Source organism: Suricata suricatta, chromosome 1 (genome assembly GCF_006229205.1).
Source record: "Suricata suricatta isolate VVHF042 chromosome 1, meerkat_22Aug2017_6uvM2_HiC, whole genome shotgun sequence".
NCBI classification, from domain to species: Eukaryota; Metazoa; Chordata; class Mammalia; order Carnivora; family Herpestidae; genus Suricata; species Suricata suricatta.
The window spans coordinates 75079908-75106572 of NC_043700.1; the positions used below are offsets into that span (position 1 = coordinate 75079908).

Here is a 26665-nt window from a genome sequence, read left to right on the forward strand (position 1 = left end):
TAAATTTCCTCTTTTATCTATCGTCTATCTTTCTATTATCTATAATCTATCTATCTATGTATCACCTATCTATCTTCTATCTATTATCTATCTATCATCTATCTATCTATCATCTATCTATCTATCTATCTATCTATCATCTATCTATCTATCTTATCTACCTACCTACCTACCTACCTATCCATCCTATTGGTTCTGTTTTTCTGGAGAACCTTGACTAATACATAAGCAGAGGAATATTACGGCAGCACACGTTAGAGGGACATCACAAGCTTAGTTTTAGATATAGTACGTTTGTTAGCCATTCAGTTGGAGTTGTTAAATAAGCAGTTGGGTATACATGAGTATCTTCCTCCAGGTATCTTCCTGACACAGTTTATTGTCCAACTCCCTCCTCTAGAATGCAGGCTCCATGAGAGCAGGGACTCTGCCTGTTTTGTTCACTGATATGTCCCCCAAACCTAGAAGAATGCCTGGTGCATAGTAGATGCTTAGTGAAATTTACTGGAAAGGTGAGTGAAGGAATGAATAAAAGAGTTAAGTGTTTAGTACAACAAAGTAGGTTGTGAGTAGGAAATACCTGTTTGATAGTAAAATTGCTTGCCTGGCTACTACTAGGGAGAAGTATGCAACAGGCATCATGTAATCAACATTTTTTATGTAAAACTAAGAATGAAGAGACACTTGCAAGTCTTCTGTAAACTTTTATTTTATACTTATGGGCCACTGCCAATGCAGGGGCCTTGGCTGCTGGCTCATTTCTACAGATCTACTTGGAAAGATGTGGTAAAGGTAGAAATTGGAACTATTCCTATTAGTAAACTATGGTTACTTACTGGTCCATAAATAAAATGCACATTGAAGCCTGTGTTTTATTCAGAAACCTATGACTTTCTGAACTTATTAAATGCATTTTTCATATGCAAGAGACAAAATATCTTAAGAGACAATTGTCTAAATAAAAGTGGGAACTATGGCTTATATTATAGGTATATGTCACTGTATGTGATGCACCAGTAGAGAACGGAATTTGACTGCTCGCACATAAAGGAGGCCTGCACTTGCATCAGTTGGAACCTGATATCATATTATACATGACTCTGCTAAAATATAGCCCAACAAATCAGCCTAGGTAATTTATCATCAGCAATCTTTCTGGTGAAGTCTGACAGAAACATCAGACCTCTTGTCAGTCTCATCAGCACGTTAAGTTGAGGAACCGGGACAATATGCTACTTCAAAATTGAATGGCTCTTGCTCTAGCACAGGAAAAAGTATAACCCCAAATACTGTTTTATCAGACCAACCAACTATCCAACCAACCAACCGACCGACCGACCAATTAAACAAACCCTATGGTCAACCCATGGTGCATCCTCTTTCATGCTGCTTTCCATATTCCATTTGTAATGGCAACACGGTCACAAGAATTATGAACACAGATATAGTAAAACTGACTAAGGCCAGTTGTCATGACGAACAACCACTAGATTCCACCCACTTAGAGTGTGTGCTGTAGTACAATGACAGGGCATTATTATTAGATTTCATTAAGTCCATACATACTGTCACACACACGCATATATCACACACACAAGTACATTCCATAAAGACGATCACAGAAAAATTGGCTAAAAGAAATGTACAGTTGTTTATATATATTTATATACACACAGTAAAAGGCTTTCTGCTGTACTCACAGTCTGTAAACATCTTGGAAAATGCCCAGCAAAAGTCACTGTGGGCCCTTTGAAATGGTGACCATGTGAGGAGCTGGGGTGGGGGGAGGTGTTTCAATCCATACTGGAAACCAAGGGAAGTGAAGAACCCTAAATTCATGGTGGCATTTGGGGTAATTATATTTCACTGACATGATAAACTCATCTGGCCACTTTGAAATTGTTTCTCATATGGAAAAGGGAATGACCAAAATAGTCTTACTGCCAGTTAACATTTTAAGAGAAATCAAGAGGATATGAGGTGATATGTATAATGTATATAGATATGTGTCTACATATATACGCATACATACATCTATGTATATGTACATATATATGCACATACCTACACCTACATGTTACTATGACCAAAAAAACAAAGTCTCAGTGAAAACTTCCAAATCTTCTAAAAAGATTCATGCTTTTTCTACTAAGTGTGCTTTAGACTTCAAAACATGCCACTGAAAGTCTTGGGTATAGTTGAATGACATGTACATTTACATTTTGGTGGTACACGATATTGATTTTACATAATATATCTACATTTAAAAAAGATTGGGCTTGCAAAAAATAGAATTAGTTGTTTCAAGCATTATTTTAAAATTTAACACAAAAATATGCTTCAGATCTCCTGTAAAGAAACACCATTAAAAAAAGAAAATATAGGTTCTTAACAATTCTTTGAATAGTAGCTATTAAACTGCCACATGTGGATATCAGTCTGTGCTTTAAGTGGCTATATTTGTTGCAGCTTGAGAATCAATGTTTTAAAAATAAAAAAGTGACATGAAAAACTTTAACCTAATTGCTCACCTTACCATGTTTGGCCAATTAAAAAACAAGAAAACTTTGTCAAGATGGCAAAATTTTCTTGGTGACCAGTTCTCATTGAACATTGCACAGAACTGCCATGGAAGCTGGTAAGTACTCAGAGACTCTGTTTTCATGTGAAAGTAGTAAATATCCTACTGGTTTAATTGAACAGTCTCCTTTCTCCCTGCTAACTCCCACCATTTTTAGTGCTGAATATAACATACAAAATATGCAAATTAGATAAATTAAAGAAGTAAGATTCATTGAATTTGTGACTATAAACCAGTCCACCTCCGATGTTTTGGAAAGCATTTTTCTGGGGTTGGGGTTGCGTCATGGGAGAAGGATTGGAGAAAAGATTTCTGGAGACACAGTTGCTGTGTGGTTTTTTTCCTCTTCAATAGACTTTGAAGGAATACTGATTAATGTTTCTTAAGATGTTTAGTTCATACTGTCCTTATGGCTGCTTCTCTCTGTGTTGTGGTTGTTTTGTTCATGGTTCTTCCATTGTATGCTTGTTCCATTCATGGGGACTGAGGTCATCAGACTCTTGGACTGGTAACAGCAGCAGCAGAGGCAAGACTGGGAGAAGGAACAGATTCTAAATAACATGAGCCTACCAACCCATTCCCAGCAGAACACAGAAGCCTTGGCTTCCTATCAACAAGGGGGAAATGTCTATACAAATCTGAGGGCAGAATGTGAGTCTGAACAATAATCTAGAGTATGGAGCCTATAATCTCTAGGTAGAAGTTAAACTGTGCATTCTAGTGTAGAGAAATAGATCCTTTGTTTCTTGTTTTAATTTATTCACCAAGTCAAAGAGGAAGGGAACACAGTGTTGGCCTGAGGAAGATGTTCTCTGACTTGGGGTAGGCATGGATAGAGAAGGGTCCAGAGGGGCCTGGCATTTCTATAGTGTGCACCACCCGGATGGCTCTCTGCATTTGATATTCATAATAACCTTAGGTGGTAGGTGCTATTTTCCTCATTTTATTAATGAGGACAGGGAGGCTTAGAGGAGAAATAGGCATGGCTGGAACTAGAACCCAGGACTCTAGATTTCTCTTGCATATGCTATCTTTTTATGAAGATCAGTCAAAAGACATGTTTAATTTCTGAGAGTCTGTCATTGATTTTTCCTTTCCCTCTAATTAATATGTTAAATAATCAAATGATGTTAACTCCAGATTATATATTATTATGACCAACATTTTAGTCAATCCTTCTTTGGGCAGAATCTTTCTTTGTGGCATTTCATGACTTGTAAACATTATCAAGTTGACCTGAAAAAGGTGTTGGCTAGAACTTCCATACCAAGATTCCTCTATTTGTATGATTCTTTGGTAGATATATGTTTGTCTCCTTCTAGATGGTAAATTCCATGACAGCAGTCATTGTGTTTTTCCTGTCCTCTCTATCCATAATAATAATGAACTCATACTGACAGCTTATTATTATCTCAAGTGCTTAATATATATTAACCCACTGAATCCAACCTATGAGATAGATAATCTGTAAAATCAGATGATCAAACTGAGGAGGCAGGAGGGGTACCACCTGGACCTGGGTTAGACAGTTAGCAACTACAGAGCTGTGATGTAAAGATTGTTTGCTTCCAGATTCTGCACCCTTGACCTCTACACTACTTTTCCAAATATATGCCGTAAACTGAAGTTAAACATCCTGGCCAAAGATAACAAAATCCAGTAGGAATTAACTCTATGCTAAATCATCCCAAGAACTGGAGAAATGACACCTTGGTACGAAGTGCGTGGAGCTTCTGGAGGACGTGTGTTGGCTTAGTTGCAAGGAAGTTTTAAGAACATAAGGAAACTGATTTCAAATGAAATTATGTTAGTTCAGATTTCCAGGGCAATATGCACTTACTTTCCTTGAAGAGGCTATTATTAAATATACTATTAAGCAGCATTAGGAAGATCTTTTTTTTAACAACAAATTTATGTTTTGTTGGAGACTGTGGTTAAAGTCTAAGATAATGAATAGGTTTAATGTATTCTATGCAGCCTGGAGCTCACATTTTAGCATTCCTTAAAGAAATTTTTTTTAAAGTTTATTTCTTTGGGAAAGAGAGAGAGCAAGCACGAGAAAGAGCTGGGGAGGGGCAGAGAAAGAGGAAGTGAGAGAATCCCAAGCAGGTTCCACACTGTCAGTACAGAGCCCGACTTGGAGCTCAATCCTATAAACTATGAAATCATGACCTGAGCCGAAATCAAGAGCTGGATGCTTAACTGAATGAGCCCCTCAGGGGCCCCTTGAGCATTTCTTTTTATTTCATTTTATTTATTTTATTTTTATTTATTTTTGAGAGACAGAAAGAGACAGTGTGAGTAGGGGAGGGTCAGAGAGAGAGGGAAATACAGAATCAGAAGCAGGCTCCAGGCTCTGAGCTAGCTGTCAGCACAGAGCCCGATGCGAGGCTCGAACCCACGAACCGTGAGATCTGACCTGAGCCGAAGCCGGACGCTTACCCGACTGAGCCACCCAGGCGCCCCGAGCATTTCTTTTTAAAGCAGTGTACTTAAAAAATTGTTTTAAATGTTTATTATAATTTTTGAGAGATTGAGAGAAAGAGACAGACAGAGACAGAGAGCAAGCAGGGGAGGGGCAGAGAGAGAGGGAGACACAGAATTGGAAGCAGGCTCCAGGCTCTGAGCTGTCAGCATAGAGACCTCTGCAGGCTCAAACTCACAGACTGCAAGATCATGACCTGAGCCGAAGTCAGCTGCTTAACTGACTGAGCCACCCAGGCGCCCCTTGACCATTTCTTTTTAAAGAAGTATAGTAAGTTAGTATGTTATTAAGTCCTTTTTTTATTTGAACCTCTAAATATTTTGTTGTCCAAACTGATCTTGCTTTTCCGACAATATTGCTTTTTGCTGACAATCTGACCCTCTTTCTAGGTAACAAAATATGATTTTCACTTCTCTACTGGTATTTGCCATGCTTTTGGCTACTTAATATATGCACTTGGTTGTCCTAAAAAAATACTTGCAAAACATTCTTACCTGGAAACAATTTTTAAATTTCTTGCTTACGAAGTACAGAGCTATTGGGTTTATACATGAATTCATGGTTGCCAAGTTAATACCGATGTAATCCATGAGCAGCAAGAAACTAGAACAAAAGAAAATAGTGAGAATAATTAGAATATAATGTTTTAAAATCTGCTCACTAGCATTTATCTGTAGAATAAGCATTTTTCTTGCCCAGGAGCCATTTCTTATAGATGGCAGTCAGAATTTTTTTTAAGTGCTTGTTTAAATGGCAGTTTCAGTTCTGCAGAACATTTACAGATATACCTGCCACTGGGTTAGCTCAAACCATGATGCACGGCCATAGGAGGGGAGCCACAGCACTACAGATATGGCTCGCACAAATTTGGGGATCAGTCATGGGCTATGTCAGCTCAAGAAAAATAATCAACTTGGCAGTTTTAATTTTCACAGCTAATGAGACTGTAGACGAGGTGGTTTTGTAAAACTCTTAAAGTGCACAAATCAGGGAAACTCCACCTCCCCAGCGAGCGCGCAGGATCATACCTAAGTAATTCACAGCGGTTCTTGTCCATCTCATCATACACGGTTTTCTTCAAAATACGGCTTAAATGAAGAGGGAACCAGCAAAGAGCAAAAATTACCACCAAGCAGAAAACTGTTTTTGCCACTTCTCGACGCTAAAGGAAAGTGAGGGGAAAAAAATTACAGCAAGTTTAGTGTTTTTTTCTACCAGAGGAAAGAACTATCTCTACAAAGGAAGTTGGAGATAGCAAAGAAAGAATTACTTTAAAAAGGGCCAGAAGAGCGTGCCTCACGTTGCCTCCATCTCGTCTAGATTCGGAGTCCAACTTTCTAATCAAGGAATTGCTAATGATTCTTTTGGGCACCTGCCAGGAAGGATGGTGGCCTCAAGCTGGTTATTAGGGTCAGGATAGAAGTTCGATGTCTGGGAAATGGGAACATTATGGCTGTGTGTGTGGCGGGGGGAGAGGGTGAGGTAAAGCCTCAATAGTGGGTAGCTAGCATTAATGGCACCATGGCAGTCAAAGTGACTGAACCTAGCATAAAGAATGAACAAATCTATGAAGATATTTGGAAAACAGAAGTAGGAAAAAGAGAAAAAGCCAATAGCGACATGTTTTCCCCATTTCTTGCTGTTAAGGAAAGTTAGCATTGGGAGTTTTTTGCTTCTAAAATTCTTTTATTAATGACATATAGCTTCCAAAGGCATCTTGTTTGCAAACAGAGGGATGAGGGTAAAGGACTATCAGCAATGATGATTACAGCAAGTGGGACATGTTGACCCTGGACTGACTTCAATTTGAAGGTTTACATACTTGCGAGTTTGTGTCGGACCAGAAAATCATAGGTTAGGAATTATCTGCAACGGTCATTTGTGTACATTATGCTTCAGTATTACAATGCATGCATTTGAAAGCCTAAGCAGGAACACACACAATGTAAATCGTCTGTAACTGGGATCAGTTAATGTCAAAATAAAATTGATTGAAAACAGGATTTGGAAGGGTAACGCTGGTTCAACCCAAAGCATATAGCATAAAGTATGGGAAGACCACAGCAAACCCACATGATTAATAGAGCCATTGAAGAAGATTTCAAGGCAGTTGTCACAAATTGCTGTTCTAGCCCAAGGACTGGAGTTCTTTAGTCTTTCAGAGTTGTTGGGTGGGACAGCTGGGTTATGGCTTCGGAGAACATAGAAGCTAAGCAATGGTGGAGAAAATAAAGGGTTCCAGTTCTTAGGAATAGGGGATCGTTTTAAAGGGTACTTTGGTGTACACAGGAAGACAGTGTGACCAGATAAAGAGAAACGGAGGATACTAAGTACTGGGGCAAAGGTCATCTCCCTTGAGCACATCCTCAAAAGAGGATGATCATTCAAAAGGTAATAGGTTGTATGGTGGTCTGATAGTTGCTTCACCAATATCTATTCTCCTGTTATCCTTACCATCAGTCAGAACCTTGATTTTATTATGCCAGCAGGCGAGCTCGGGCTAATCATCTGCATGGCCCCCTGACACAGTCAGACCACTGAGATCAAGTAGAAATCATTGCCAGAGGTTTCTGGAAAGGCCATTTAAAAGTGAAGGGTACTCTTCCTCTGATGCACATGCACTAATGTGATCTATATTCTTTCCCTTTTTGCTGCCCGGACATCTGATATAAGGGTAGAGCTGTGGCTACTGTCTTCCAATAGTAAAGGGAACGTCAGCAACACAGCCGAGTCCCTTGAGCCCTGAACAGTGACATGAATTCTGTGAGAGAAAGAAGAAACCTCCAATTGGTTTGCTCAATGTTATTTCGGGTTTTCTGCTACCAGCATCCAAACACAATCTCTAACTGATAAAAGATGTTGAAAGAATAATAGACATTTGAGAAAACCATGCAGGCAGCAAGATCAAAAGCCATATAGGATACTAGTCAAATGGTGGCAGGGCCTTTCACTGTGAGCTAGTTCCCCCGCCCCCATGAAAAGCCTTCCAGCCAGTTTTGCTCTCCTGCTGTTGGAACCTGCTACATACAGCTTTGGGTGAGACATAAGGCAGTGACCACTGCATGAGGACCAAGTCTTGGCTTTTAATTTCTACTTGGATGAGCCAATCTCTTAACCACCCTTATATGGACATCTGTCCTGCCTATATCAAGGGGTGCTTGGAAGAAATCAAATAAACAAATGACATGCTCTTTGGAAACTTAAAAACATGCTATGTAAATTTAAAGTAGCATCCTATTATTATTGTGACCAATCCCTACTCAGTTATTTTCAGAGCAGGTACCATTCACAGCTTAAACAGACTCAATCATGGTGCTAATGAAAACTTTAACAGGTTTTTTGTTTGTTTGTTTTCATTTTTTTACAAGTCTATTCTAATTAATTACCTCCACTGCAGGAGTGAGACAAAATAATTGCTTGTTATATCTCATATCTGGAGCACTTGAAACATTCGTGCCTGAGCAAAGTCATACTAAATTTTCTCAACATCATTTTTCCATTAAATTTTAATAAAAGATAATAGCTTTTCAGGCATGTAAGCCTCTTACAAAGTACACATATGCACCTAATGTCTTTGATTTCTGTAACAATATTGATTCATATAGAATTAAGCCCAATTTACAGATAAGAAGCTGAAGATTCAGAAAAATCAGTACAGTAGGTGAGAAGGGTTGCTGATGAAGAATGTTGCTTGTGTGTGGAAATTGTTTAGAGCAGATTTACAGGCTCCAGCAACAACTCATCAACTTTGGGCGCAGTTGGGTGTTCTTATCCACTTCTCCGCTGAGACTGAGAATTTACCCGGAGTCCAAGTTTTACTCTTTGAGTTAATATATATCAAACATTTTCTAGGTACTTACTATGACTTGGGCCCAGTTAGACACCATACATGCATTAGGTAATCTCCTTGATGGATTACTATCTACATTTTATTTAATTTTTTTCTTAAGTAGGCTCCATGTCCAGTGTGGAGCTCAACACGGGGCTTGAACTCACAGCCCTGAAATCAAGACCTGAGCCAAGATCAAGAGTCAGATGCTTAATTGACTGAGCCACCCAGGCACCCGGATTTAAGTTTTTAAAACTTAAAATTGAATCAGTATTTGCACAGAAAGGTGCTGATATTATTATATACATTTTATGAAGAACTCGAGATTCAGAGACATTAAGCAATTTGCCCAACAACACAAGAGCCATCAAATATAAGGGTAAAAGGTTTGCCCTCTGAAGCCCATGGCTGTACCTGTTCTGTTTGCTGCCTGGTAGTGAGGCGGGAGGGAGGTGGCGGCAGGAGTGAACCAACAGCAGCCTCCTCTTGACATGTACAAATGTGGGGGTTGTCCAAAATCTGACCTCTTTTTATGTACTCAATCTCGTTTCCTATCCCGAGTCTACTTAGATGGTTTTCTAGTGAGGTTCATCTCTTTCTCCCACTCCCCAAATGTATGGTGACTGTGCTGTGCTCTAAATAGACTCCTGTCCTCCCACTTGAAGTGCCCTCTGTCTTCTTCTACATCAAACCCATTTAACGTTTACGAACAGTTCAATCTCCTTCATCCATGACAAGTATCTCTGTGACTTTGTTTTTATATCTTCCTTGGCTTTCTACAGCATAGGCTATTTTTACCATACCTGGTGATTCTATTTTCTAATTGTTTCATGTTTGTATTTTATTTCCACACCAAGACTGCGAAGCTGGCTAGGGGAGAAAGTCACATGCTTCTTTGTGTCCTGGCACAGTTCCAAGCCCAGTTCAATTCACAGATCCACAAACACACATGTTCAATATACTCTTGGCAAACCAAATGAATAGTGCCTCTCTATTTGGCCCTGCCTCCAGGGCCACCTGTTTTACAGGCAAGCTCTGTTTTCACAAAAGAAATTCCTAACACTAGGGCGCCTGGGTGGCTCAGTCGGTTAAGCATCTGACTTCAGCTGAAGTCATGATCTTGTGGTTTCTTAGTTTGACCCCCACATCGGGCTCTTTGCTGACAGCTTGGAGCCTGCAGCCTGCTTCAGATTCTGTGTCTCCCTCTTTCTCTGCCCCTCCCCCATTTGACAGCTGTCCCTCGTGCACGTGCTCTCTCTCAAAAATAAAAATAAAACATTAAAAAATTAAAAAAAGAAATTTCTAATACTATAACTATAAAAAACAGTTATAAGACACTATTTTTATTTTTAGGAAACCAGGCTAATTGTGCTAAATACAGTATTTATAGGCCTTCTATTGTCTGAGACAAGTCAGTCTTGGCCACATTTAATGATCTTATGAGGTTTACCTGTTTCAGGTGTTCACTGAGGGCGATTCTCAAGCTGCCATTCCTTCTGTTTAGCATCTCACAGGTCATGAGCGTGTAAAAGATCGCAGTGCACACCAAGGGCATGCAGAAATAGAAGCCGAAGAGCCACCAGTCTTTCACATCTTGGTAAAACTGTTGGGTGAAGAAAGGGAGAGAACAGGAGAGACATTACAACCTAAATTTACTGGGCAGTGCCTCTGGTAGCTTGAAAATCTTCGTGCTTGTAGATATGTTTCTGCATTCACACTTGTGGTAAAGGGCCTGGGGGTGGTGCTCACAACTCAATGAAATTGGAAAATCCAAAAATGATCCTGGCTTTCTAGTAGCACATGAAGAAACTGCACTTAAAAATAAATTATCCTGACAAAGATACTTTTTATAAGCTGGAGTTGGTTTTAATTCCGCAGTGGGAGAGCCCAACTCAAGGAGAATTTCCTCCCAAAGCTCATAAACCTGATTTTGAGATATATGGAATATGTATTTATCTCTACTATTGATGAGCCTCAAAATTCTGCTAGTGCCAACTTTACTTTTGACTCTTGTGGTTAAAGTGTACTTCATGTGAATATCTTGTTTGGCTAATGGTGACGGTTATGAAGGGCTTATCTGTGTAGCTCTGGTTACTGGGAGTTAACCCTTTGCCTGGTGTGCTTGCTGTGCGACCTTGCGGCCAGCCGGTTTGAGCCATCAATCACCATGCCCTTTCTCGCGCTCTTAATACTTATCACCTGGAAACTATTGAGGCAGAGTATCTTATCTGAAGGCATATTTAGCATTATCTCCCTGGCAGGATTTGTAAATACTAGGATTATACAGTTTTATGTCTTCTTAAAGGAGAAAATTTAGTACCTTACAAAAATTGAAATTAGAAAGTTACATCTGCATTCTTCCTCCCACTAAGTTAATCACTGATTTAGGAAGAAATGCTTTTCCTTATGCTCTTTCTCCAGATTGTTTATTTATGAAGGATAATGTAGCCTCCTGTATTATCTCAGTTCCCACAGTAAAAAATAATCATGCTGCTCTGTAAAAAACTGGACAGTTGCTGAATATAGAAAGAGGCCCAGTAGGCTACATTTATAACATGTCTATTAAAATAATCTATAAATGGTTCCTGAGGAAAAAAAGTTCTCGGCAGAGGTTTTTAACCCTTTTTATGCTTTGGAAGTCTGGTGAAGACCATAATACTTTCTGAGAATAATACTTTTATATGCATAAAATAAAATAAGATCATAGTGGTAACCAAGTATGTTGAAACATAGTTATTAAAATATTAAAAGTAAAATTCTGATCTAGGTGTTTATTAACAAATTAAATGGCTCTAATAACCATCAGAAGTTGATATAATGATGGGCAGAAATGATATTTCAAGATTATCCAACTGTTATGGTATGAAAATGTCTATTATTTCTATTAGTGGAAATGTAATGGTTCTGGTAAATATGGTTGTGGTTTGTGCCTACATTCATAATAGAAGGAAATGATAAATTTCAGTTAGAGGTTAGTGAAAATCAGTATGTAATTTCTTTTTGATTCAGGTTCACAGACCCCTGAATTCTATCCTAAGGTTAGTGCAAACTACCAAGGGACTTGGTTTATTCAGATCTGTTTACACAAGTATTTCCCTATCCACATCAGACTGTAGGAAGGTTTCAGTACTGAAGTGAAAAAAAACCCAAACCCAAATAAAAAAAATCAGAACTCTTTGTCGAAGTGCACACAAACACTCCTTGAAGCACTCTCTTCACTTGTACCTCCTTCTTCCAGATTCATTGCGGGTGGGTGTGAATGCCTAGAAGCAGCTGCAGAGGGTCTGGAAGCTGACCCCTGAGGGGTCTGGATGGAGTCCCCCGACCCCTCCGTGGCAGAGGTCTGTAGAGAAAGGGGTCACACATTTCTTTTGAACTAATGGCATCAGTCAGGATATGCAGGGACCCTCCTCCAGTCTAGGTTAGGGCAGTGTTGAGGAAAAAATGGAACACAAACTGGGGGAGAAAGAGTCTGAAAACTTCAGACTTGGATGGAATCTAAAAAAACCAATCAGTTTAAACTCATACCTTTTACTGTAACCCCCTTGGGTAGCCAGCCTTTGCTTGCCCACTCTAGAAGAGAGACTCGGTCTTTGTGAAGTAGCCCATTTCGTTTTGTCTAGTTTCAAACAATTAGTGAGCTCATTCTTAGATTTAGCCTCTCTCTTCTCTTTAACACTTTTGTCAGGAATAGCTAGATTTCTTATTCACACTGCCCAATTCTGATAACATCCTGCTGTCTACTTTGTTTTGCACTATGGACATCGACTTAATAAAAATAGGTCAGTAGATAAACAGAAGACCTTAATTTTAACACCAGTTTGGCAGTTTTCATGAGCACTTGTAATTTTAAAAGAATTTCCAATGCAGGAAAACTGGTCAACTGTAAAGCCACTAATTTTGTGAATTTTTCAAGTTAGGAAAACATACCTGGAGATATCTGTAGAGGATTAAATGTGAATCTGAGCTGCATGAAACCTACATCAAAGCACTAAATTATGCTGATTTAAGAGAAATGGCTCTCCTTTTCCTTCCCAGTCCACATCTGAGTAGTTTGGCAAAGGAAATATGCATTTTAAATATGTTTCCCAATACACTCATTTATGTAATTAAACTTTTCAAGGAAACATTAATGTGGTCAGGTATATTAATGATTGGATTTGTTAAAAAACTAAAACACTTCTTAGAAAGTTCTGCGGGGCGCCTGGGTGGCTCAGTTGGTTAAGCCTCTGGCTTCGGCTCAGGTCAGATCTCACGTTCATGGGTTCGAGCCCCGCGTCAGGCTCTGTGCTGACAGCTACCTCAGGGCCTGGAGCCTGGTTCAGATTCTGTGTCTCCTTCTCTCTTTGCCCCTCCCCCTCTCATGCTCTGTCTTTCTCTGTATCAAAAATAAATAAAACATGAAAAAAGAAGTTTTGCAAATTTATGTTATTTGTATATTACATATAGAATTTGTACTAACGTAAGTACATGTAAGTATGCCTTCCTACTTTGTTAGTAAATCTCTTTAAAAAAATGTGAGCAATGTGCATTTCCCCAAGTAACATAAAACACATATCAGCATGCCTGTCAGATGGAAATGGTTGTGGTGTATTTACTTATTATAAAAACAAACAGCACTGTGTATAAACATATAGGCCCCTCCCCCCCTCTCCCCCCATCTACCTTTCTGAGTACGTTTGTTTCAGATTCTGAGTTGTTTGGGATAGAACTAGAGTTGTGTCTACAATTGTGCTCTAATATAAGAGTGAAAACAAAAAAGTTGTTCTAATTATGTGACTGAACAAACAGAGTAAGGCACACCAGGCATTGCAAAAATATCAACAAGTCTTGGCTATGGTAAAATATAAATGAAGACCTCCTCTCCTCCCCAATTAATTTCCTTTAAACTCTCCATACCTCCATGAATTTCGATGTGGCATTGAGCATACAGGTTTTGTGCTGTTCACCCCTGTATTCAAAGGGCACCATGACGAAGCCGATAGCTTCAGGGATGGCCAGGATAAAAGATAGGATCCAGATGGAGACAATCTCAATGGCAGTGATCAAGGGGATCCCAATTCCCTGGACACGACTCCAGGAGGCAACTGCTCTGTACCTGAAAAATAAAAGGGGGTGGTGGAGGTGGAACCTAAGTTGTTAGGAAATTTAAAATTTATTTCATTAAAAAAATTATAAATGCCTGAAAGATCCTCTCCTTAGCCAGTGACCAATCATTGGGACTTTCCAATCAGTCCTGGAGCTTTCTGAGTCCTGATTTGAAAAATAAGTGGAACCATTAAGAGTTCCACCCCTTTGGGAATCAGGTGCCTGGCTGGCCTGAGTCTGATCTTCATTTGGGGTTCAAGGAAATCTTGTGATGGCTTATAATGGGGCAGCATCAGATAGAGGTGCCTATGTTTTTTAAGCTAGGGGAAACACTGGATGATGGAAGGTGTAGTGAAAGCTTCTGGTGCTTGTTACTCCTCTTTAAATATTAAAAAAAGAAACTTGAAACATTATCTATGACGTGGATGTAGATATCCTTAAATGAATACGACCATAGACAGCTGATCCTTTTCTCCTTTTCTTCTCTCACTGTACACCTGGTAGTCAAAGAATGACTATCTCTCTCCCATTACAGTCCTGTGCTAGAATAGATAAAGTGGAGTTAAAGATACCTTGGTTCCTAATCTTTAGGGTTTATAATCTAATAGAAAAGAAAGGTTCATGGAAAAATGTAGAACATAAATGTTACTGGACAATCATGTCAATCAAAAAACAAACTGGCATTAAGAAATTGTTTAATTTTTACTTTAATGTTTTTTGTGATAATAATCACATTTCAATGTTAAGGGTCTAAAGAAAGTTTGGTCTCAGAAACTCTGTGCTTCTGACCTGACGTGCTGTCTGGTGCTAACTACTTTTAGGTCTACTATTAAGATGGGATCTGTGGCACGGTATGGTATTTTTGTGGCTTCATTCCTGAATTTTTTTTTTTTTTTTTTTGCTGTTGTAATGGAAAGGAAACATTCTCTTTTTATAGCTCTCATTAGATAGTGCCAGAAGAAGACTGTAAAACAGACCAAGGCATTGTGGACCGGTGCACATGGGCTTGTAGGGCACATGACTTAATGTCAAAGATTTGTCAGTAAAGCCAAGAAAAACTACATGTTACCCATAAGCACGCTTATCACTTATATTTACTGTGCTGTCTCAGCGCATCTACAAGGTACATCTGTGAAAACACAGGTCTTAGGAATTACGCTACCGAATTCTTCACTGTAGATTAGAACTTACGATTTGGGTATGCACGACGATGTGATATGGCACACATATAGCACAATTTGCTGAAGAAATGTTTCTTGCAAAGGATTTTTAGGATAAATAAGATTGGTGTACAGTAAGAATCTTTGAAAAAGTCCAGACTAGTTCAGAGTTGAATAAAATACAGCTATGCAAACAGACCAAGAAAATCCTTCTACAATATAGCCAAGATTGCATTTTTAAATTTATGGTTATTTCCAGTGGGATAAAGACTGCTATTTATTTTGCTTTTCATTTCTGTTTACTTTTCTTTGTTGCCGTAATAGACTGGCAGCCTGATGTCCAGTAAAAGCTAAAAGGAATGGAGACAGGATGTCTATATCCCGAGGCCGTCAGTGAGTTATATCTATTTCTTTTCCCCTTCTCTTAGATCAACTATCAGGAAAGGTGATTTAAATAAAGTGCTTTATCTCCTAAGGGAGTAAGGAAGCCAGATTTATTTAGCAGGATTGGACATAGAAGGTGGTTTGAGTAAGAAAATGTGGTCAACATGTTCTTATGATGAGTGTATTCACAAAGCATATTGTTTTTTTTTAACACATGCAATTATTTTCCATCATTTACACTACAGTAGTTACAATGACACTCCAAACAGAAAAGCAAAGTAAAAAATCAAAACCCCAACTTCTATTTCATGTAATTAGACTTATACAGAAATTAGAAGGTTAAGTAACAACTAGTTAATCACCTAATTTCACAGCTATCTGAAGTGGCAATTGTTATATAGCAGCTTATCTATGATACGTTCAAGATACATGATACAATATATTACTTGTTCATAGGCTACAACACAGCCTGCTTAATACCTTTCCTTAAATTCCACGTCTATACTACAATATACTGAGGTCCATGCAAAAAAGTAGCTACCTTTTATGTAGGAAATGGATGATTCAGTCTTTGGTGTTGTAAAAGCAACTTCATGTAAACATAACCACCCCCACCACCAAAGCAGCTTGTTTTATAATGTGCCATGAGTACCCAAATTATTGCACATCTATAATCTAATGTAAATTCAACATTTTTTGGATAAATAGAAGTAGCTTTTAGTGTGTAGTGTGGCAAATTTACATGACAGAGAATTAGACTATTTTTTATTTGTAATCACACTGATTTTGATAACATTTACATGACATGAGAAAATAACTATAAGAGTTAATTAGAAGTAATCACTTATGATGATGGGGGTAGGGAAAGGTGGGAAAGATAAGAAATACTGGGTGTTCCAAAAATGATCTCTATTTAGAATATAATGATACAACACGCATATACAAAAATGTTCTCTATACTAGGTGTGATTATAAACATCCTCTAATGAAGCTAGTGTATACATATGACATTTTCACTTGCCATAGAAAATTTGCAAGTGTAGATTCAACCACTAACAACTGATATTCCAGAAATGATGTCTGCTCCTTGAGATGCTTTCTCCTCTTGGCTTCTACTACATTTCTTCTGGTCTTTCTCAAGCTTATTAGGCTGGCCATTTCATCTCATCTCCTTGGCTGGAACCTGCTCACTTCTCAAACTCTTTGCATTAGATTCCTTCTTGGACCTATTTTCTACTCTATTGGGACACTTTCTTTTAGTGATCCATATAGTCTCATGGCTTTAGTATCATTTAAAATTTTTATACACTGGTAATTAATTCCCCAAATTATAACTCTAGCCAAGGACCTCACCTCTAACTCCTGACTTGTCTATCCAACTGGTTAACTGAGATGGCTACAAAAAATCTAAAAGGTATTTGAACTCACCCAAACCAGACGCCTGGTCCCTTCCATGACCCCCATCCTGCCCTCTCTTTAGTCCTTACTATCTCAGGCCCAGAATTTGAAGTTAGCCTTGATTCCTGCTTTTCCCTTTGTTATCACACATCCAATTCTTCAGCAAGCCCTGCAACCTCTTCCTTCATGATACGTCCAAGTGCAACCACCTTTTGCCATCTCTCCTATTACCATCCCTCCTGGATTATTGTAATAGCTTCCTAACTAGTCTCCCTGCATCCATTTTGCCCTACTTCATTCTATCCCAAACACAGCAGCCAGTGTGGGCCGGTTAACATGTAAGTCCCTCATGTCATCCCTCTGTTCAAATCCCCCAGTGGTTTCCCAGCCCAGTGGGAATGCCTACTGGGGTTCTCAGAGCTGCTTCCTAGTCTGCTTTACTCAGTTGTAGCTTTTCACAGGGTCCTTCCCTGAATATCCTATTAGAAATTGCCAGAATACCCTCCAGACTTACCCTGACCTGCTCACCCTGATTGATTTTTCTCTATAGTGCTTACTACCATGTGATCAATCAGATACTTTATTTATTGTCTCTGAATACCCTCGTATTTAGAATATAAGCTTCACGAGGGCAGACCTTTTGTATGTTAGTCACAATACCCAGAACAATAAGTGCCAAATCAATATCTGTTGAAGTAAACGTCTTTGTTTCCTGGCCATGCATTTTCTTTATTGGCCAAAGCCAACAAAGCACACTACATTCTGAACATTTTCTTATTTTTTAACCCAACCTTGACTAGACAACAAATAAAAAGCTAATACTTTTAGAATCCTAGAAGCAAATAATTAAAAAACCATGAGGGGACCCTTGAGCTGATCCTTCTCCCCTTCGTGTTCTACTGGTTGGGAACCTGAGGATTGGAGTGTGACTACATCCCCTGCCTTGTCTCCTGTGAGTGTGGGGAGACTGGACCAGGGCTCTGGTCTGCCAACACCCAGGGGAGTCTTTTCCCATGACCTCACTTTGTACCCTGTCATGTGATGTGCCAAAACAAAAGTATAAATTACACATTTTATTTATGTAAAGATGTTTGTTACTGTGTATGTCTATAAATAGATTTCTACATGTTTTCAAGGCCAAAGGCATTTAATGCATGTTTTGGAATTTTTGAGGTATGGCCTGGGGTGGTAACTAAATTTTAAAATATTTATTGTTGAATATACTTTAAAACATGATGAAATAAAACAAATTCAAAAGATACTACTTCAACAAAATCTATTCTTATTTCTTCTTATTCTTTGCCCATTTCTATTCTCACAAGCATAATCTAACTATATATTACAACCATATCAATTACAAGTTTATTTTTAGCTTTATCTACTTTTCATGATTAAAAAATGGCCTTATGCTTCTGCAGAAGCATGGCATTTGTTAATTTATAGCTACACAGTATAACTGGATATTGATACAATTTACTTAAATATTTCTTCTAAGTTTACATCAATTCTAGTGTTTCAAGGTTGTAAATAACACAGTTACGAATATGTTTGTACATATAGTTTTTTTCTCTTTTTGAATGATTTTCCTGGATTAATGATCTTGAGTGGGATTACTGAATCAAGAGAAGGAAAAGGTAGCTGAAGTATTTTTGCAGAGTTTCTACAAAGTGCCTATCAATACTTGCCTACGGTAGAACTTATTATTTTTCCTTCCATTTTGCCACTTCCAGTAAGTAAAGTGTCACTATCCTTATCTATGCACATTGTTAACTAACAGCAAATGCAATGATTTGTAATGTTTGTGTATGATTTATATATCTTATGTGATCTCTGCCATGCCGAGATTTGGAGGCAAAACACGAGCAGGAAGAATTTTAAAGAGAAACCAGGCATGGTAGATTAAAAGATAACAGTGAGTACTTTCATACTTCTTTGACTGAGTCTCTCAGCTGGGCTGGCCTGTGACTGCATGGACCAACTGAGTAGAGCTGGAAGTATGCTTTGTGGGTTTCAGGCCTGGTTTCCGAGCACAGCAGCCAGTCTCCCCTGGAGCCCTGGGCCTGCCTCAGAGAATGTGTTGAGAGGTGCTAGACTACATGAAAGGGAGTTAGGCTCTGCTGAGCTCCAACTTCCAGCTGTTCTTGCCAATGGGCTAGTCATGTATCTTGGACCCAAGAGACAAGCTGAGCCACCAGCTGAAATCCACCAGATCTCAAAGTGACAAGTTGCTTAAGAATTGCCCAAATTCCTACCCTACCACATGGTAAGGTTATAATAAAATGGTGGTTGTTTTAAGTTGCTAAGTTTTGGGGTAGATTGTTATCAAAGAAAAATAAGCTAACAAAATTATCCAGTTACTTGATCTTATCAATAGAATTAAGATAAAAGAACAAATAACTGTGCAATGGGGAATAGACCCCAAAATGAGATCCCAAGTGGCCCTATAGTCAGCGTTTGGCTTTGTCTCTGTCTGGGCCCCGTATTCCCTCTTCTGGCTCTGCCTCTTCCTTCATGACTTCCCTAGTATTATGCAGCAAAGGACAATCAGAACAGCAGGAGAATAAGGAGAAACCAAGTCCAAGGTCTGAATAAAAATGAAATTTTCCAGAAAAGCACTTTCATGTTTTGACTTAGGACAAACCTTTGAGAACATCATAGAGACCACTGAGCAATTATATAAAATGGAGGGATGAAGAACTGACATTGGCTTTTGAGTTTGAGGCTTACGAAACAAAACTGACTTATTACCAGGTCTCTGCAACTTTTCCAGGTATCTAATTATACATCACTCCTGGAGCAGTTGTTAAAAGAGTTTTATCTTTTTACAACCTCCTTCAACAGGCAATTTTTAACTACAAGTTGGCTCTGTACCCAGACCCTTTTACTGGTCTGACCCTGTCATCTTCCACTTTCAGCCAGATAGTTAACTTTACAAAGAACAGCACTGAATTCCTCTTCCCTTCCCTGCCCCCTCTTTTTTTCCCTCAAACAAACTCAAAGTTACATTTGAAATTTGTCACTTATGGCATACAAAAACACCTATTTTAATTATTGGTAATGGCTGGTTATTCCTATTTTGTTCGGAACAATTCATTCATGTTAGAAGTATACTATGTTACATTAAAAAAAAAAGTTCACTGATAAATCTGAATAGGGCTCAAAATTGTTTCTAAATTTCCTCAGTCTTTTTCTGAAATTCTGGCTTTATCTTTTTCTAAAGTGACTAATGATGTGAAGTAAAAATCAATAAAAGCTAGATGTGAAGAAGAATTACTGAAAAGGTAGAGCTGAGGCAGGTCCATAGCTGATATTAACAATGAAAGCTCCTCCTTTGCAGAGCAAGTTATGGGCTTCTTCCTACTCTCTTGTTTATTCTCTTCAGATTGAAAGCTGATAGTGAGAAAGCTAGAATTTTCTTTCATCTTTCAGAGTTCTATATTCATTGAATAATCAATTAAAGTAATAAAGAAGTCTTACAGGGGCCCCAGGGTAACGTCAGTTGATTAAGTGTCCAACTCTTGATTTTGGCTCAGATCATGATCTTGTAGTTTGTGGGATCAAGCCCAGTGTTGTGCACTGACTGCACAGAGCCTACTTGAGGTTCATTCTGTCTCTCTCTCTCTCTCTGTCCCTCCTCTACTCACACACCTGTTCTCTCTCTCAAAATAAACATTTTTTAAAAGAAATTGTACAGAACTTGGATATATAGTTCCTCTCATTATTTTCCTCAAAAATAACCACTCTGAAATGAGAGATAATTATATTTAAAATATATTGAGAAAAGAATGGGAACTCTTCCTGAGCCATAATTTGATTCAGTTCGTAAGAGGAAAGAAAGCAGGATCCCCAAACTGCAAATTGTTTTGTAATAGTTTCCAATTTCCCTTTTTTAAACCTCTTGTTTTATTTTTATTTTCTTAAAAAAGGATTTTCTTATTGTTGGTAGAATGTAATGCAACCAAATCGAGACGCAAAGCAAATAGCATCTTATCTTCTGAAACTAAGTGTGAATGATTCATTCTCTAGTGTGAAAGCTTTTGAAATAGAAATGTCAAAATAGATTCCCTACATTCAGATCCAAAACTTAGAGCCAGTACCAAATGAAATGTAAAAATAATAAAGAAAGGACCCGGGGAACAAAACATTCATTACCAAGGAAAACCTCCGAGGTTAAGGTAGATTTTCATGGGGGTGAAATTTTAAAATGGTTCATCATCTTGATCTAAAACTGAGCCCAAGTCTTAATGAAAGAGATGCCTGATGTCATTTTTTTCCTTTTCTTTTTTTAAACCAAAAATGTTTCATTTGATACAGAACTGATGATTTGTGAGGGAACATGTAGTTCATGTTTCTCCATGTATGAGATGGAAGTGGAGAGGGAGTGGTGAGGTGATCCCACACCTCTCCACCATACCCCGCTCCACCCCACCAAAGGTAGAGTTTCTACTGGGGAGAATGAAGCTGTGCAAAACGGCTCCCTGAGATTCCCTCAAGGGAGAAAGAGAGGCCAGAACAATGTGAACTTGGGAAGGAAGGCTGGGCTTTGATGATTTAGGTGATTTAGGAGTCCCGTCGTCTAAATACCTTCATCACATATTTCATTCTCCCATGTCCCCAGGTAGCCATCTTCACAAGTGTGAAGACTCCTAAAGGGCAGCAGCTAGACCTTATTCATCATGACTATCCATCACCTCGTTCCTGCCTGAGCCCCTGCTGAACTAAATTATGAATTACGTTTCTCAATCTAGGGATAATTTATATACAGTATGTCACTAGGAATAAGTACCTTAAAATAGTTTCATCAACAAAAAATTTATGACATAGACTTATATAAAATATAAAAGGGACTACTATAAGCATGCCACATAACACTATTCACAAAATACACTCAAAATTTTGTAATAAGGAAATAAATCACAAGGATGACAATTTGCCTACATTGCTTACTAAATTCTTTTTAAAACATTTATCTATTTATTTCTATGGAGGTATAATTGACATAAACCATTATATGAGTTTCAGGTATACAACATAATGATTCAATATTTGTATACATTGTGAAATGATCACCATGATAAGTCTAATGAACAGCTATCACCACACATAGTTACAGGATTGTATGTGTGTATGATGACTTCTGAGACCTGTTCTCTTAGCAGTTTTCAAATATGCATTACAGTATTAACCACAGTCATCGTGCTGTACATTACATGCCCATGACTTATTTATTTTACAATGGAAGTTATGAAATAACCTTTGACCCTCTGCACCCATTTCACCCTCGTCCCTACTGCCCATTGGCAACCACCAATCTGCTCTCTCTATCTGTAAAAAAGCTTGGCTTTTGCTTTGTTTTGCTGCTTTTCTTTTTAGATTCTCTATATAAATGAGATCATTAGTATTTGTCTTTCTCTGTCTCACTTATTTCACTTAGCATAATGCCCTCAAAGTCCGTCCATGTTGTCACAAATGGCAAGATCCATCCTTTTTTGTGGTTGACTAATATTCCATCATTTATATATTCCACATCTTCTTTATCCATTCATCCATGGACAGACACTTGAATTGTTTCCACATCTTAGCTATTGTGAATAATACTGCAATAAACATAGGGGTGCATGTATCTCTTCAAATTGGTGTTTTCATTTTCTTTGGATAAATACTCAGAACTGGAATTACTAGGTCATATGGTAATTCCATTTTCAGTATTTTGAGGAATTTCCATTTTGTTTTCCAAAGCAGCTACATCAATTTACATTCCCACCAACAGTGTACAAGTGTTTATTTTTCTTTGCAGCCTCACCAACACTTACTGTTTCTTGTCTTTTTGGTACTAGCCATTCTGACAGCTGTGAAGTGATAGCTCATTGTGGTTTTGATTTGTACCTCCCTGGTGATTAGTTCTTTCCTCTCTATTGGCTTCTCTTTTTGTCAGTTCTTCTCAGGGGATTATATTTAGATAGCTTAGAAAATTTTATTATTTACAGGAAACAAGAATTCTCCTTGTCTTCATTTTATTTCTCATTCTTTTAGGTAACATGCTCATCTTATCAAGCTTTGGCTTTTAGTTAGATGTTTCCTCAGAGGGGTAGTTTTCTTTTAGGATGTTGAATTCTCTTTCCTAACACTCATTATCATCCTGGTTTTTCAAGCCTTTGAGACAAAGTTTAATTTTCATATAAAATGTTATTTTCTGAAATATGATGGTGTTTTTGTAAAGGCAACAAGAGGAATGGAAGAAACTCTGGCCTGGGCATATACATGTGATTCTCCATGTGCACACGCTTCTGTGCTCATGTTTATGTGCCTGCATGTGCTTGTGTTGTGGAGCTGCCTGTGCATCGAACATTAGTCTTGATATAAAACACCAGTCATAGGAATGAGCTGATAAATGAGAAAAAATAAAATGTATAAAATGGTATAGAATAAATAAGGAAAATGGGTAATAGGTAATAGAAGTAAATAAACTTTATATTTTTTTCTACTCAGAGAAGAACATTACCAAAACCCATCCCTAGATATAACTACTGATAATATTAATCATAATTCCTTTAAGGAATTTTATAGTCCTATACCTGTACATGTCAATTATATTTAAACTTCTTTCCATTAGCTAATATGGGAAAATAAGATTCCTGTATTTTTCTGTAAATAATATTGTCAAGAATACTTTTATGCATGAATTTTTGGTTCAAATTTTGGATTGTTTTCTTAGAATCAATCCTAAAATTTGTAATTACCAGGTCAGAAGGCAAAAGCATATATAGGATTTTACCTTCCTGAAGGGCTGTTTATTTTATTTTATTTAATGTTTATTTTTGAGAGAGAGAGAAAGACAGAGTGTGAGCAAGGGAGGAGCAGAGAGACAGAGACACAGAATCTGAAGCAGACTCCAGGCTCTGAGCTGTCAGCACAGAACCTGATGTGGGGCTCAAACCCACGAACTGTGAGATCATCACCTGGGTCCAAATCAGACGCCCAACCAACTAAGCCACCCAGGCACCTCCCTGAAGGGCTGTTTAAATCTCTGCTCCAACCAGATATTAAGAAACATGTTCTTAATTAATATTTCTTTAATTACACCAACATTATTCATATGTTAATTAGTCATTTAAATTTCTTCATTGGTATTTTTATATTTGTGTTCTTTTTATATGGAAGTCTTATAATTTTAATTGCTATCTGTATGGCCTCTTTAGTTACTAAGAATATTAACATGTTGTAGCTTTTGCTACAAGTATTTGCTGCAAATATTCCCCGTAGCTTATTGCTGTATTTGTTTTTTAAATTTATGAACGTTTGATCTTAATGTTTTAAATTTTTATGTCCTGAAATCCTTTTATAATTATATTCAGAATTTCTACCATCCTTTTTAAGTTTCAAAAGCCCTTCTTTTCCAGTGATCAAAAAGATATTAGTCTATTTTCTTCCGTATGACTTGAGTTTTTACATGCTTAAGTACAGTGGTAAAAAGGCAGATGACTTCTACTTGATTACTGGCTCCAAGGTTTGGCCAAGTGGCCTTCGTTAACCTCTTTCCACCTCACACTCCTCACTTATAAAATAAGGATAATTACAGTGCTATAACAAGGTGGTGTTGTAAGGATTAAGTAAACTAATTGTTGTATTTTCAGTAGGGCCCAGTACATACCAATACTCAACAAGTGGTAATTATTGTCAATATTATTATTGATATACAGTATAAGACTTTAAATAGCATTGTTTATTGATGATCTTTCCTTTCCCCATTACAAAAGTGATTTCGGCCTGTATTATGTTCTCATACACTGTAACACCTGTTTCTGGCTTTCCTATTTATTTCTCAGTATATTTGTATGCATATGCCACACTGTTAAAATACTGTAGCTTTATAACATTTAATATTATTCTATAGGAAGAGTATTGTTGGGAGCTGCCGAGTTTTGGCCGCCTCAGGCAAGGACATATCACTCTCCAGGGAGCGACCAAGAAAAACAAGATTTACATCTGGAGGCTAGGAGAGTGCATTTCCTGGTCCAGGATTCAGAGACAGTCATACTGAGCCAGACGAGAAAAGCCAAAATGAACAAAAGATCAAACCGCATTCCGGTTTATGCAGTGCTAATCTTCCCCTGCCCATTATTGCGGACAAAAGTCTGGGCGCTTCCTTTGATGCTGTGTTCGGAGTTTCAGTTTCGGTTTCCCCTTTCTCTAATAATCATTTGACTCTGTTACCTGGCAACCAACCTGGGTCAGTTTTCCGCCCCTAATCCTATATAGGTTTAATTCTTTTTCAATAAACGGGGGCTTGATCGGAAAACACTTGTCTTGCCTCACTCTCTGTGCTCCCCTTCCTGCCCTATTTCTCTCTCCCTCCTTCAGGAACGAACCCGCAAGGATTTACCACCCTGCAGGCCGGGGCGGCTAGAACGGACAAGTGGCCCCCAACGTGGGGTGAGTGACGGGGACACGACAGAGTAAGTATGTAGGAAACATAAATTCCTTTTTAAACTATCTTGATTATTATGTCTTTTCCCCATGTGGATTTTAGAGTAATAATTAAAATTTTAATTGGATATTGTTATAAGAATATATAGCTATATTTCTAAATATAGAACTTGACAAATGTAAGAAAAATTTTCCATGTACCAGTCATGTCAGAGATACAATTTAGATGCTTTGATTTTTAGATACTACAACACTTTTCATACAAGAGAATATGGTGTTATTGGAATGCTGGGGGAGGAAAAGCAGAGTGAGAATTCAGTAGTGAATAAAATCTAGATTATAAATGCTTACTCAACCTTTTAGGAGATGGCCACGGTAACACAGTCTATTACTTAGTGAAGTGGAAGTGATACAGTGGCCACCTGCACCGTGTGAATGTTTTAACACTGCAGCCCTTAATGTCTGACATGATGCAGAAGAAAACCACATAGACCTCAGGCTTTCCTAGCAATTACTGAGAATCCTACTAATAAGGGAGAAATGATCTCTGATCTCTGTGTTTACCATTGCTGTGGCAGCATTATTGTCAAACCCGTCACTACATTTTAAACTACTAAAAAGGTAATCTCTGATGATTGCTTGTATTTCTAAGGGATTGGTTGTAATAGATCCTTTTTCATTCATGATTTTGTCTATCTGGGTGATCTCTCTTTTCTTTCTGAGGAGTCTGGCTAGAGGTTTATCGATTTTGTTTATTTTTTCAAAGAACTAACTCTTGGTTTCATTGATCTGCTCGACTGTTCTTTTGGATTCTATATTGTTTATTTCTGCCCTGATCTTTATGATTTCTTTTCTTCTGATGGGTTTGGGGTGCTCTTGCTGCTTTCCTTCTAGTTCCAGTAGGTGCTCTCTTAAATTTTGAATTTGTGCTTTTTCTAGTTTGTTGAGATTGGCCTGGATTGCAATATACTTTCCTCTTGGACTTTCCTTAGGACTGCCTTTGCTGCATCCCAGAGATTTTGGATTGTTGTCTTTTCATTTTCATTGGTTTCCATATATTTTTTAATTTCTTCTCTAATTGCCTGATTAAAGCAATCATTCTTTAGTAGGGTGGTTTTTAACCTCCACATTTTTGGAGGCTTTCCAGACTTTTTCCTGTGGTTCACTTCAAGTTTCATAGCATTGAGATCTGAAAGTGTGCATGGTATGATCTCTATTTGTTTATACTTATGGAGGGCTGCTTTATGCCCCAGTATGTGATCAATCTTGGAGAATGTGCCATGTGCACTCGAAAAGAAGGTGAATTTCCTATC

General features: G+C 38.0%; 1 protein-coding gene across 2 annotated transcripts in view; it reads right to left on the reverse strand.

Annotated features, from left to right (window-relative positions):
• Positions 1–687: 687 nt before the first annotated feature.
• EDNRA (endothelin receptor type A) overlaps positions 688–26665 on the reverse strand; it is a 63120-nt gene continuing 37142 nt past the window's right edge. For both annotated transcript variants that reach the window (XM_029940392.1, XM_029940396.1), the window contains 5 exons: positions 13795–13993; positions 10346–10498; positions 6095–6228; positions 5561–5669; positions 688–3113 (listed from right to left, as the gene is read on the reverse strand). In XM_029940392.1, coding sequence (XP_029796252.1) covers positions 2973–3113; positions 5561–5669; positions 6095–6228; positions 10346–10498; positions 13795–13993 — 736 coding nt within the window. In that variant the 3' untranslated portion in view covers positions 688–2972. The remainder of the gene's footprint in view (positions 3114–5560; positions 5670–6094; positions 6229–10345; positions 10499–13794; positions 13994–26665) is intronic.